General features: G+C 46.7%; 1 protein-coding gene and 1 long non-coding RNA gene across 2 annotated transcripts; one reads left to right on the forward strand and one right to left on the reverse strand.

Moving 5' to 3' along the window:
- Window positions 1-1,423: 1,423 nt before the first annotated feature.
- On the reverse strand, window positions 1,424-2,143 carry LOC113597877 (interferon omega-1-like). Its single transcript, XM_027055022.2, has one exon. It carries the CDS (start codon window positions 2,141-2,143, stop codon window positions 1,553-1,555), a length of 591 nt encoding a protein of 196 aa, XP_026910823.2. The 3' UTR covers window positions 1,424-1,552.
- A 3,771-nt stretch (window positions 2,144-5,914) lies between these two features.
- LOC113597876 (uncharacterized) lies at window positions 5,915-13,211 on the forward strand. Its single transcript, XR_008291167.1, has 3 exons — window positions 5,915-7,076; window positions 7,508-7,698; window positions 10,522-13,211. It is a non-coding gene; the product is annotated as an uncharacterized LOC113597876 (long non-coding RNA).
- The last annotated feature ends 1,089 nt before the right edge of the window (window positions 13,212-14,300 follow it).

The raw sequence follows: 14,300 nt of genomic DNA on the forward strand, positions 1-14,300 counted from the left end.
TTCTGGGTCATTGAGCTTTCAAGCAATGTCATTCTGTGGCCAGGACAGGGAACGGACAGGACGCTGGGAGCACAAAGGAGCATGAAAGGGGCACAAACTCTACAAGCAGCATCTGCCAAGCTGGCATCCAAGGATCTGTAGGAGTTCGCCAAATAAATGCATCATGGTCAATTCTGAACATGATCAGTGGAGATATTGTAGGAGCGCAGATAGAAATAAGAGTTTGGAGATGATGACTAATGCTGGTGATACGATTCTGGGCAGAGACACGCACCTGGAAGTCATATCTCAGAGATGACACTCGGAACTGTTTGGGAGGTTGAGTCTGTATGTGCAGAGGAAGGAGTGTGGCACCCAGCATGGAATTTTGAGGAACACCCAGATGCCCCAAGATGAGAGAAAATAGTCAACAGAGGAAAGAGTGGAGCAGGAGCAGAAAGGCAGAAGACAGTAGAGACACAGAAGCCACATGGAGGTCAGACTTGAAAGTGGAGGCGTGGCCAAAGGGCTCAGATGTTTGGAAATGGCAGCCAGGGCTGACTGACAGCAATCTCTGACCTCAGTAAGATGCGGTTCAGTGTCAACCTGGGCCGAGCAGTTTCAGGAGAACAGGGAGGCTGAAGCCACATTACAGTGAGGGCAGGACGACCTGACCGCGAAGTGGGAACAGACACCGCAGAGAACTTCAAATAGTCTGGGTATGAACAGAATGACAGAAGCAAGATAATATCTACAGGTGGTTGTAGGGCTGGGATGAAGAAGATGAAAATGAGGCACATCTGATGCTCACTTTTTTTACGTGCAAAGGAAAATACTGTCAGGAGAGAGGAGAGGTCACTGATAAAGTATAAGCATCTTACTAGAGCCTTCTCTGCTGTGCGTCAAGGAAATCTGTCCAAAGCTAAGCCTTCTGGAACTGTCCCTCTGTTTGGGGTCACAGAGGTTTTGCACCCAGGGGAAGGGCACCATGGTGAGGCTTGGGATGAGGGAGAGCGATGCTCTCTCATCAAGCGGGGGAAGGTGGAAAAGGGAGTAGGGCCTTTATCAGTAACCCGACTCTGGGCTCAAACTCATGAACTGTGAGATCACAACCCAAGTGAAAGTTGGGCACCCAACTGACTGAATCACCCGGGCACCCTGGACTTAGGTTTTAAGAATAAAGAGACTCAACAAGTTGTCTTTGATAAGAATTTATTAAGACAAAATGCATAGTTAATAAAATGAAAAGGTGAATACGTTTTATAAATTTTAACACAATGTAAAGACAAAAACCTTTATATGGAAATATAAATATAAATTAGTCAAAAGAATGAATAAATAAATAAATAATAAACAATAAATAAATAACATCAGGGCAATCATCTCTTAAGGACTGATGATCCTGAAGCCGGAATTTTTTTTTTTTTTTTACATATTCTTGCTTAATACTACTCACAAACTATTTGTGGAATTAAAGTCAATAAATTCTGTAATGAAGGCTGCAGTGAGAGTCTCTTGAAGTGAGCAGACATAGTGCAGGGGTGATGTGGCACGTCAGGCAGTGAGAATCACTTCAAGGTGACCCCAGGTCTCCATCCTTGATGGCCAAGCTGTCTTGCAAGGTCGCCGAGGAGGACAAGGCTCTCATGATTTCCAGCCTGACAATTTCCCAGGCGCAGTCACTGTATCCCTCGTCCTCCAGGTAGACGCGGATGTCCTGGAAGTACCTCTTGATGGCCAGGGCAGGGCCGTGCATCCCCGGGGCGCGCTCTCCCTCGCCCGTGGCCTGCAGCAAGCAGGCGTCCAGGGCTTCCAGCTGCCGGTGGAGGCCAGAGCGGAGTCCGTGCAGCGGCGCGGGGCTCCAGGCCGCCGAGGAGCGCTCCGTGTGCAACAGGTTGAAGGTCTGCTGGAGCAGCTCCCGCAGGACGGCGGCGGCGGCCTGGGCCTCCTGGAGCTGGCCGCCCTCCAGCATCTCCCGGGGGAAGCGGAAGTCTTTTCTGGCCCGCAGGCACAAGAAAGGGGACAGTCTCCGCATCTGGCCCAGGAGCACCAAGTTGTACCTGCTAACCTGCGCGTGGCTCCCAGGCAGGGCACAGCCCAGAGAGCCTCCAGGGCGGCAGGTGAGCAGCGCCAGGGCGGTCAGCAGAGGGCGCAGGAGAGCCATGGGGAAGCCGAGGGGGCTGCTGGCCGGGCTGAGCTGGGCGGCTGGGGGCCCTCGGGGCCCAGGTTCTCTGAGGACCAACTCGAAGCATGGCTCTTAAATAGGGAATGCAGACATTTTCATTGTCTGAACATTTCCCTCCACTTTTACTTCCCTTTTTTGTTTTCATTTATGCATTCGCCATGTTGTCTAAGAAGATGTCATCATTCTAAGTGAATAATTGTACGACGGAAGTTTATTTTCCCAGGAGACTTCCCATGTGTCCATCCCAATGGATTCTTATCAAATGAGAATCATCCTTGTCGTAAAGACTGAAGTGAGTAGGTATGTAAACACACAGAGACACACTCACTCACTTTGATTGTTTTAACTGTCTAGGAACAAAATTTTAGCTCCTTTTTTTTCCTTACTCTCTACACAGGAAGGCTAGTTCCTTCAGTCCTTCGGGTTTCTATATTTGTTTAGGGATTCACCAGACCATCTTTGGCAATTAAGCTCCTTGGAACCAAGGACTACCTTTTATTTCCCGTTCGGATCACAGCAGAGGTTGATGGTTATTAATGAATGAGCTTCTCTGATGTTTCACTTCCTTCTGGAACCTCAGTCAGGTTTGAGGCTATGCTTCACTGGGACCACAAAGTCAGGACTAACATATATTTTTTCCTCCACAGTTTGTTTGTTTCTGTTTGTTTGTTTGTTTGTTTGTTTTCCCAGGGGCCTATAGTTCTCCTCAGGCTGTCCCAGTACCCCCAGAAGGAAGCCTGGTTCTTTTAAGGTGCTTGTGCTATGATGATTGTAATTCCAAGATGATCTTATTTTCCCAGCAACACTTTACAGACGACGTAGTTATCACTTCTAGCAACAGTTTTCCTCTGGAGGGATTGAGTGACGTCAACCCAACCTGTCCTGGATTCACTCCCTGAGGGCAGGCTCACCTTGTCCTGAGGACATTAGAATTCCCCTGCTGTGGGGGTGCTGGTTTCTCTGTTAGCAAAACAGTTAATGCTCCTAGATCCTTGTTCTTGCTCCTGGAGTGTTTGTGTGAGGGACCCAATTCTCAGGGGCGACCCCTTCCTTTCCTGACCACGTATCAAAAGGGTTAACAGCCCTTTCAGAGGCTGAAGGCAAAAGTTTGTTTTGTCTAAGTAGGGGAGTGACCCAGTTGTAATCATTTTGTAACCCAACTAAGGTGAGTCTGCTCCTTGGTGAGTTCCAGCTAGACTACACCAGGTGGGGATGTCACACACAGGAAACTGTATTTGCATGAAGTAAGGAGAAACACTTCCAAAGCCGTGACTCCCCAGCAGGGGTGAGCGGGTGCTTTTTATTTAAGGTTTATGATGAATGTTTAGGGGAGCTTTGTCATCATGTGTAAAGGGGGGGTGACTTAGAAAACCTACCTATGCAGGCATCCCGTGTTACATTAATGAAGCTCGTGCTCCTCCTGGGACGGGGACTTTAACATTATAATGAAGCAGAGGTGAAGGTCAGACTAGGGGAAGGGACTACAGGCAAGCTCAGAGAACCAGTATAAACTGGATGGGGTCTTGGACTCCTTATGTCGGGCGAGGAAAACAGGGTCTTGCTTACTTTGGAGACAGCGCTAGGAGTTGTACCCCGGATTAGGTCTTCTGATACGGTTATTTCCTTATTTCCATGCCGGGTAGAGACTATTTCGCACTCCCTTTGTTCCCTTAAAGTGCGTTAACTACTGAGGTTTTCCCATTCCTTTGCCATTCTGACACCTCCCTGGAAGGGTGCTTGGGGAAGTAGAACCAGTGGGGCCGAGTTCACGGAAAATCGGAGAAATCGCTGGGGCCTGAAACGATTTCTCTTGTGTCCTGAAAGCTGTATCTTGTCTTTCTTTATCTGGGGCTCCCTTACTCTTTCTGCCAACAATTTCACCTTTTAGTAAGCACATGCTTTGGACGTTGCCACTGCAGCTTTTATGGTTCAGTCTCTTACTGAAATCACCAAAAACGTGTTGCGCTCAATGGTGACATCTCCTGGTAGAAGCTAATATTACAGGAAATAGTGAACTTCCGTTGTTCATTCAGTCTGCAGGATTCTATGGCGTTTCCTTTTTGTTCATCTCTCTCATGCTGAGAATGCAGGGGGGCGGGTGAGGGATAGACTAGTAAGTCAGGGAGAAATAGCCTTCTTCTTCTTACCCATTTGTGATTTTTCATGTAAAAATGTTATACGTTTCTTTTCAGGCACTGGCCTATGGGCGAGGTTTGTCTTCCTGCTTCTCCAGTATGTATGTTCTACGTCATCCTGAGGTTAACACAAAGGGAAGTGAAAGCAAGGAAATGGGCTGCACGGTTTTTCTCTCTAATGTTCAAGACTCGAGAGGTTTTTGTTTCTCATTTCAACCTTCCTAGAAAGCAAAACTCGACAGTTGTGCGGGCGTAAAGACAACAAACATAAGTCTGAATGTCATGAAAATGAAAAGGGGAAGTGACCTTTGCGCTGACAGAAAAGCAAAGTGTAAGTCGGGAAAATTCGATGCAAGAGAACTGGGGGCTGGGGGCCATGGCAGAGGGAAGACTGCAGACCAGCACTCAAGGATACAAGGGCCTGAAGGTGGCTGCTTCTGCCAAAGGCTCAAACAAGAACCACTCGTATGCTGTTCTTCCGGGTGAAAGGACCGTACTCAGCTTTGCAAGACCAGCCGCCTGATTTTGCTTTCACTTAATGGGCATGTGAGGAGCTCTAAGGAGAGGAGGAGAGACTCCTCCTCTAAGGAGGAGTCGCCAACGTGCTCCTAAGAAAACTAGCACCCAGAACCCACGTTGTGCTAAGGAGCCCCCTCTGCAGGAACAGTGGTTATTGGCCTTGCTTGAGCATTCTACTTAGTTGATAACTCCACTCTTGGATTCTTTGGGTGTAGATGTGAGGGCAGGGTTCCCTGTATTTAGTGTGTTGCTCTGTGCGACCGGATGCCTGAGGTCCTTGAGCAATGCAGGGTAGGAATCGGCTGGCAGGGAGGGTGGAGGTGTGGCCATGTTCACATTCTGGCTCCTGACGCTGGAAAACCTTGGCTGCTTCCAGCTGCTGCTGCATGGTGATCTCTCACAGCCCATCCGTGAGCACCTGGGCGCCGAGCCCTGCCATCCCCCAGTCCCCTCTCAGGTTGACCAGAAGCCCCTGTGGACGGAAAGTCAGCACCACTCGGGGACGCATGTAATTAACTAACTTTCGCCTATGGACCTTGTACCTCTCATCTCCATTCATTCACCTCCAAGCCCAGGATAGTGAGCTCTATTGCATTACGGACTTCCAAAATTATGGTGTTTCATGATTATGGCATTTAATAACTTCAGCATTGCACCCGGTCCACTCTTTTTGTCTGCTAATGTGCCCTGTCTACAGGCTAAGCAAGCATGGCTACCTCCCGGCTCCTAGCCGCCACTCATAGAAGCACCTTTGAAGATCTATCCCTTTCCTCTAGAATAGCTCCTCGGGAGCGTGCAAGGTAGCTGTGGGGCAAGAAAATACCTTATCAAGTCATGAGTCCTTGGCATCTAGCCCAGTGGCTACCATTGGAGGCTCTCAAAACAATATACGTTAAGAGAATAATCGTGCTGATCGTAAACACAGAAAGAATAATACCAACACATAATATATATCATTGATTTGAGAGAATAATATAAAAATGACCAAAAGACACAATGTGAATTATGGTTCAAGGGAGGTTATAAAAGAGTTTTGAAAGTGTTTTTTTTTAAAAAAGAACAACCACCACCATTTAATGGATTATAAAAATATTTTCTCTGTATTTGTAAGATGTAGAATATCAGATTGAGAAACAAACTCCTGGTTATTATTGGAGTACTCAGTCTCCATTTTTCTCTTTGCCTTTTCAGTAAGTACCTGGAAAGAACTGTCAACTGCTTTTTCCAGCCTGGCAAACAGTGACATAATTGATTAAAATCGGTTGAGTATAACATCATGTCCTGATTGTTTCCTACAGGGATTATTAACTAAGGGAAGAGTGCACTTCAGTTTTCTTTCTGACAACTTCCTAGTCCTTCATATGGGGAATGATGCCCTGGAAGAATCTCTGGACACCAATATCCCCATAGGACAGGGCTGAAGGATTTCTATATTCAGCCTTTCCTCCAGTAGTTCCTGGTTTGGTGGTTAAGGCTAAAGGGTAGATTTCTCCAGGAGGATCTTCCTCTAAACTAGCTGTGTCTCCATACTGAGCCGACTGAATATATGCTGGAGAATCTGATAGCAGAAACACAGATCTTATGCCGTCTGGATTTTGATGATATCTCTACTTTCCTCAGGAAACTTGAATTGGATTCTGGCATTCCAGCCTAATTTATAGGCATTGCTTTTCAGATGCCTGAAAAGAATTCAGGTGTCCTTATTTTCCAGGCTTTGGCTCCAAAATCATAGCGAACCAAAGGAACAGACTCAGCTACCGCTGACCATCACCATTGCAGTCTGCAGAGACCAGGAGTGGAGAATTTCTCAGCTTCACCTGGACCACAGTGAAACTGCAGGTCGCCAGCTCTTAAACAGCGCGCGCCAGGCCCCCTCGCTACGCCCCAACGGCCAGAAGGGAGCGCTCGAACTCAACGTAACGACCCAACCGGCATCTCCCACCAGCGGAACCTGCCAGGGCGTCAAACGCCGGGTCCCGCGGAAACCGCAGCTTCGCAGGCAGCGGGGGGCCCCTCCCGGGAGAGGCGCCGCGGGAATCCGGGACAGGGTGGGGCCGCGAGGACAGCGAGCAGACCCCTCCCTTGTCGGGCCTGACCGCCGAGGGGGAGCTGAGCCGCACTTCGCACCGAGCCTTTAATGTTCATGGTCGGCCCCTGCGTGGATCCTCTCCTTTGTCGAGCAGTGTTTCAGCCAGAGCGGTTTACAAAGGGCTCATTTCCTCGGGATGCGGGGCAGGACTGAAAGTGCACTTCGTGGGGTATGTTTGCAGATCCAGGATTGTTTCTGGGGGAGAAGGACGGGAGGTCAGGGAAAGGCGGTACGCATCTACAGTCTGGACACGAATCAATATGTATGATTTTATTGAAATGTAAAGGTTACTTTTTCCTGCAACGTTAAACTGTTGGAAAAATATTGAAAAGTAGGTGTATTAAAACTCGGGTTATTTTAACGTTTAATATTTTATGTATACCAAACCCAGAATTTATCATTTCCTGGGCTTCGGTGAAAGCAAACTCATGAATCATTTTCAGAACTAACTATTTGGCTCAATTTATCTTCATTTGAGAGAGTTGCAGTCTGAGAGAATTTAACGTTAGTACTGAAACGGTATTGGAGAAATAGCATACACATGTTTAATTTACATTAAATCTTTTCTCCATCTTTCCCTAATTCATTTCCACATTCCAGGTGACATTCTTTTCCCACAGTTTGAAAATATGATTTTATGGCAGGCCATTATTTTGATAATCTTTTCTTCGGCTGAAAACAGTGATAACTGTCTTGTTGGCACATTTTTAGGCTCGGTCTGCATTTTGACTAAATCAAAATTTTCATCAAGTGCTTCTCTATGTATTGAGACATACACTTCACTATCAGAGGTAAGTAAGCAAATCATACTCCTTTCTGGCAGTGTCATGTGAATAGTGTTCGGGATATTTAGCAAGTAAATGAACTTCAGTTTCTTTGACAAAAAAATGGGTAGACCAAATGGAATTTGTCAAAATCGAATTTTGCTGCCCCCTTCACCCAACTTGTACAACTCTCAGGCTTTTGTAATTCAAGGCCAGATCTTGTCTTTATTTAAAATTTTGATATTTTGTTCATCAAGGATTTTTTGTCATTAACTTTTGTTGTTAAGAATGTTGCCTTGAAATATTTCTTCACTACTAAGTCATTTGACACCCCCTTTCAGGTTGTGTGTGAGGCAAGTTCCTAACTCACCCAAACCGAATGGCCACACTGGAAAGAGTTTTTGATGTGAAGCGTTGTGATTTTCCTTGGCTGAAAATTATGTCTGAAAATCAGAGAACATCCCCTTTCCCATCTCCCTCATTTTATATTTACATATAAATATATATATATATATATTTTTTTTTCTTACAAGTTGTCTTTGTCTTTTTACCATTGTTTTACCTGTACCTTAAAGATTATCACCACAGGTGGCCTGAAACTAAGTGAAGATGCCGGAAGAGATTATTTATGTCAGCTACTTACGCGTTTCACAGAGTAGCTGTAATTTGCCAGACATCTTGCTGAGGTTCGGGTTCTCCAGAAAGAGCTTCAAATGTGCTCTGCTGTAACAACGTAGGCTGGGCTTTGCTGCTTCACTAGGGAACCTCTAGTGCCCAGGGCTCCTGCAGGCAGCCCTGGGCACTAGAGGTTCCCATTTGGGAAGTGGGACTCCCCTGTTCATTAAACTTAACAACAACCATGGAATTGTCCAATAGTCGAACTATGTCGCACCCAAAATACAAAATTAGGTCCATCTGTGTGAACCGCCATAGAAAGATTGCCGGGATTGTTCTGCAGAACTCCATGTTATATAGAAGCTATATAGTGATGCCTTTGGTATACGCTTATACAAGCGGATCCAAAAAATACATTGGTTCTTGAGTACCAGCTAAATGCTAAGCACTTAATGCTGTTGATCGAGCAGCGAGTCCTGGTTGTGCAAGGCGATAATAAACAACTGAGCCAAAAGTCATAACATAGACTAAAGGAGTATGCCTGGGGAAAGAAAGGCAACTTTCCCAGCTGGAAAGTTCAACGGATTCACCTTGAGAAACCTTTTTCACTATAACAGGAAAGGAGGAGAGGAGGGGTGGGGTACACATTTTTTTTTTTTTTTTTTTTTAGTTTGGCGAAGAGAAATTCTCTTCTGGTGGCTTCTGCTTCCTGTGTGAAGTGGCATGTGATGCATGTGTTGAGGTTGGGGGAATAGAAGTTTGTCAAAGTGGAGAACGTTGGAAATAGTTAAGGACAGGAGACTTGACCATGGAACAGTGATACCAGGTCCCTGGAGCAGGGAGCAATGTCGGTCTTGTTCACTCATGTCTCTTAAATGCACTGAGAAGGAACTTAGACAAACAGGTGGGATGAATGGAAGTCCGAACTCCAGGTAGTAGTGGAGATGTCCCTTAGCTGGAGACTGTAGGACTGTGGTGGCACAATATACTTGCCTGGGTGATCTTATCTAGCGAGTCTCAGCCAGATCAGGTGCGGGGAGACGCAGAGGGTTTGGCCTTTTGCCTGACAGGAATGATGAATCAAGAAGGAGGTGAGGGTGTTTAGAATGTTGCTTCAGTCATGGTCCATGAAGTCTATTCGTTGGCCAGGGCCTCCATAGCAAGTACTACCATGGACTGGGGGGCTTAAACAACAGAAATTTGTTATCTTGCAGTTCTGGAGACTAGAAGTCCAAGATCAAGGTGTGGGCAGATTAGGTTTCCTCTGAGGCCTCTCTCCTTGGCTTGTAGACAGCTCCCTTCTTGCCGTGTCCTCACTTGACCTTTTCTGTGTCTCTACACCTTCTTATAAGGACACCGGTCATATTGGGTTAATGCCCACCCTGAGGGCTTCATTTTAGCTTAATCACCTCTTTAAAGACCTTCTCTCCAAGTGCAGTTCCATTCTGAGATACTGGGGGGTTGGTACCTAAATATGTGAATTTTGCGGGGCCGGCGGTGGACACAACTCAGCCTATAACATCTACCATGGATGAAGAGAGAACAAAGGCCAGAGGTTGCTGATGGACACCTGTAAGAGCCAGCACACTGTCGTTTCCTGACTAATTGGCCTATGAAGGGCAATTTGGAAAAAGCAAAGGCAGAGGTCAGAGAGTGGGATTCTAGACTGGATGATTCTAGTACTTCACAACGTAGAGCAGCCCCCAGTGAAAAGCAAAGAGCTGTGAGTCAGAAGCGGCTTGTTATGGGACCCACGGCCAGTCCTTCAGCACGTGAAGCCACTACCTCACCTTGGGGGAGTAGTGTTTGCCCTTGGGAACATAAGGAGGGTCACTCCTGAGGGTCACCCCCTCCCTGAGTTCTCTAGCCCTGGGTTTTCTACCGATGTGGTTACTCATCCTGTCTGAAATTCACATTAGGAGAAGCAATTTTAAAACTTAATGTTCACCATTTTAATTATGTAACGAAAAGCAGACGTGAATCTTCCCAGGCTTCAGCTGCCGTGTAAGTGTGCACCTGCCTGGAGGAGATAAGGGCTGCTTCTCTAGGCCTGGATGAGGGAGCCAAGGCAGGTGAAGAGACTGGAGGAGAGCCGGGATGAGCTACATTGACCCCACCCTCTTCTCTCCTCCAGGTGGAAATGGCACAAAGGGTGGCTCCAGCCGCTCTTCTCTTATTTCATGGGGACTCCTCCTCCTTGGTGACTCCACTTTTTGGTGGCTCTTCTTTTTTCAGCAGTGACTCCACTCGGCCCTGTAGCGGCATTGACCCCGACCATGTGGATGGCTGTGGAGAGACCTTTGGAATGTTTGGCCACGTTGGCTTCAGCGGGCTGAATTGTGGTCCCAGGTGAGCCCAGAACACCCGCATCCTTGTCACAAATTGCAGAACCTGCCTGTGGTTCAGGTGCGGTGTAGGTCCTGAAGAAGATACCCCATGACTCTACCAAGCATGCAACGATCACCAATTATTCGCATTGAGCACACGATCCTGCACAGTGTCATCAAGAATGGCTGTAAGAAAGGACTTACCCATAAAGGGGTCTGGCAGGCATTGCTTTTGTGCTCAAAGACACCCTCCCCCTCTACACCACCTGCTCCACGCGCAAGAAAACATGTGCACACACTTGCCGAGATGGCACCAAGTTCAGGTCACCTCGTCGGTGTTCTAGGCAGCCACCAGCAGGTGGAGCCTGAGTCAGGTACTGGGGGAGAAGAGCAAGGAATGGGAGTGGCCTGATTCGTGGTGATAGAGACCTTCTCCTTCCTTCCCACCTGTCTGTGTCCCTCCTTTTCACCCACTCAACCCTTGACCCTTCCTCACGCTCTCCTCACTTCGCTACAGGTGCTGTGCGTCTGCCGTCTGCCGTGTGAACATTCCTGTCACTGATGACCTGGCGACCCATTTGCCCTGCTTTGGTGTTGTTGAGCCCGGGCAACGCCTCAGGGGGACCAAATGGCAGGGAGAATTGACTTTTGAGTTCAAAGTTTGTTTCAAAACAGATGGGTCTTGCGGACAATGCCCACCTCTGAGTAGCACCCGTTGTCGTCTCAGGCCTGAGCACATCCATCTCAGCACCTAGTTTGCAGTACTGACCCCCTTCGTTGCTGGGCTGCCTGGTGGGCAGGAGAGGGGGTGACCTGTGTCATGGCTCACTGTTCATGTCCCTAATTTTGCATCCAGTTCCTTTCCAGTGGCTTAGAGAGTGACATGCGTGTTACTGGAAGACGTGTCCGTTTCTTTCCCGAACCTGTAAACAGTGTTTTCTCTTTTCCCTCCCGGCTTTGCTGAGCCAATTTTATCAGCTGCCCTGCCTGCAGCTACCTCCCCATCAGGAGGGAAAAGTGGAGAACACATCCTGCTTTAGCAACCCCAACACGCCCGTGGTCCACGCTTCCCGACAGACCACCACCACCAGCAGCACTTTACCAGAACAGAGCCCCAAGTTCTGCGTCCCCTACTGGCCCCAGGGCACGTCCCGTGGGGGTGGGGGGCCAGCGGTATGCTTTCACCGAGGCTGAGAAATGAGTCGCAGTGCCCACTTCTGCAGCTGTCATCTGGAAGGGAATGGGATCTTGGGCGCAGGTGGAAACTGTGCCCCACCATAGATTCATGGTCCTAGATGTTTCCCCCTCACCCTCTGAACTCAAGGCTTCACTACAGCAATTTTGAGTTCCACAGGTGGGGTGTAGGAGTTACAGTCCCTGCTCTCCACTGGGGCCAGCTCAACACCTTTGCAAGCGGTTCGTGCTAAACTTGTGTGCAGTCCTAAACTGGCCTCATCTCTGTCCTGAATATTTGGATGATACTTGACCCCAGCTTCCTGGAGGGAGCGCTAGATCTTGACTGCCCTTGTGTTAGTTAGTGACAGGAGATTTGCCAGGTACCCAGGCAGATAATGTAGGAAGATGAGAATTGGTGGATGGTGGAGAGCAAGGCCCAGGGGTGCAGGGCAGGGACTCTCTATGAACCCAGGCTCTAGAAGGGGTGACTTATGGGCCCTTGATCTGTCCTGAGAGCCCACAACCACCTTGGGAGAAGGGATTGTGCCATTTACTTGGTGCTGTGGGCGTACAATCTCACACAATCTAGCTCTTCTGGGTATGCTTAACATGTCCAGGAAAGTGTGTATATAAATCTTGTGCGATTCCTGTGACCAAAACAAAGCTGTCAACTTTGAACACATACGTGGAATCCCAGAGAATGTCCACCATGTCTTTAAGGTGAGGTACACAGGGTTATGGAGATACAGGTATTCGATGTTTCACCTTCTACCCCTCAGAAAAAATGTTGAGCACACACCTCCAATGTTTATTTTTATTTATAATGTATATATTATAGTTATAAGATACTATGCATATTATAAAGTGTATGTTTGTAATAGAGATTTTAAGATGGATAAGAATCTATGATAAAATATTTTTTTAATGTTTATTTTTGACAGCACAAGCAGGGGAGGGGCAGAGAGAGAGGGAGACACAGAATCGGAAGCAGTCTCCAGGCTCTGAACTGTCCACACAGAGCCCGATGCGGGACTTGAACCCATAAACTGTGAGATCATGACCTGAGTCAAAGTCAGATACTTAAACAACTTAGCCACCGAGGAGTCCCTGTGATAAAACATTTTTAAATTATATTTTTATTATTAAAGGGACATCATGATTTGTCCTCAAAAAATACACATAATATGCCCCTAGGACAATGTGACAATCTGCATCAATATGCAGGGTAATTACAGGAATATAATGATATTTCATAGAATCCAAGTAAAGGTTAAACAGTAAAACTTGAGAAGAGGTAAGAACTACATAAACTCTAACAACCTCAGAACATTGTCATTAATGTGACTTAGCTCCTAAGTCTAAGGTTCTGGCTTTCTTGAGTCAATTTTTTTTTCATTAGAGAGTGCTTTTTTTTTTTAATTAGGTGAGCAGGGGAGAGAGGTGGGGGGGGGGGGGGAGACAGAGAGAGAGAGAGAATCTTAAGTAGGGTCCACACTCAGCATGGAGCCTAATCCCATGATGCTGGGGTCATGACCTAAGCCAAAATCAAGAGTTGGACACTCAACCAAATGAGCCACCCAGACACCCATTGAGTCAAATTTTTAAAGAATAGCTATCTGATTGGCAACAGCAATATAGCTTCCAGATCCTGACGTCATAGCTGAAGGGCAGTTCTAGAAGGGCTGTGAAAACAGATAATGTGGCTACTCCATCCCACCCTTGGCTTCCCAATATCCACATCTTTCCCATTCCCTCTATTTCAACGATGCCCAATTCAGCGATCCCATCTGTAACTGTAATGCCCTCAATCAGAGACAACTATCACATCCATAAATTGCTACTAATAAACATCATAGGGCCACTGTTCCCCAAGTGTACTTTGCCCAGCACAGTCCTGTTGTGCCTTTTTGCAACTTGTGGACCAGGATGAAAATTTGAGTATGACCATCCAAAAGAAGCAAAAGGAAGAGAAAAAAACTTTTATAAGAAGGAATAATAAAGTAAAAGGGTAGTTTTTCCATTTTTTGTACAATCAAGAAGAACAAATATCTTCTAGAGACTGAAGAGCTAATTGCTGCAAGTGGTAAGGAGGCAGTGATTGGGTGGTAGAATATTCTTTTCTTCCCATCACATTCTTTTTACTTATTCAGCTCCTCAGTCGGCCTTGTTTGTGTGGTCGTATATATATATATTTTTTCATCACAAGATTCCTTTTAATGGTGTTAGGTGGCCCACTCTCACATCCAGTGCATTTAAACTGCTCAGCTTTTCTTTAATTATGAAACATGTTTTCATTATAAAAAATGTTTAACAGTATGTAAATAGTGGAAGACTGCCACCAAACTCCCTGTATAAAACACTATAAATAATTTGACATATATCTTTGTAGATCCATATTCTATACATATACATATATGTCAAGATTCAGCTTTTTTTCCCCCTCAAGTTAACATACGATGTAGTCTTGGCCTCAGGAAGAGAACCCAGGAGGCTACCCCCTTGTGCGCATCC

Source organism: Acinonyx jubatus, chromosome D4 (assembly GCF_027475565.1).
Source record: "Acinonyx jubatus isolate Ajub_Pintada_27869175 chromosome D4, VMU_Ajub_asm_v1.0, whole genome shotgun sequence".
NCBI lineage: Eukaryota > Metazoa > Chordata > Mammalia > Carnivora > Felidae > Acinonyx > Acinonyx jubatus.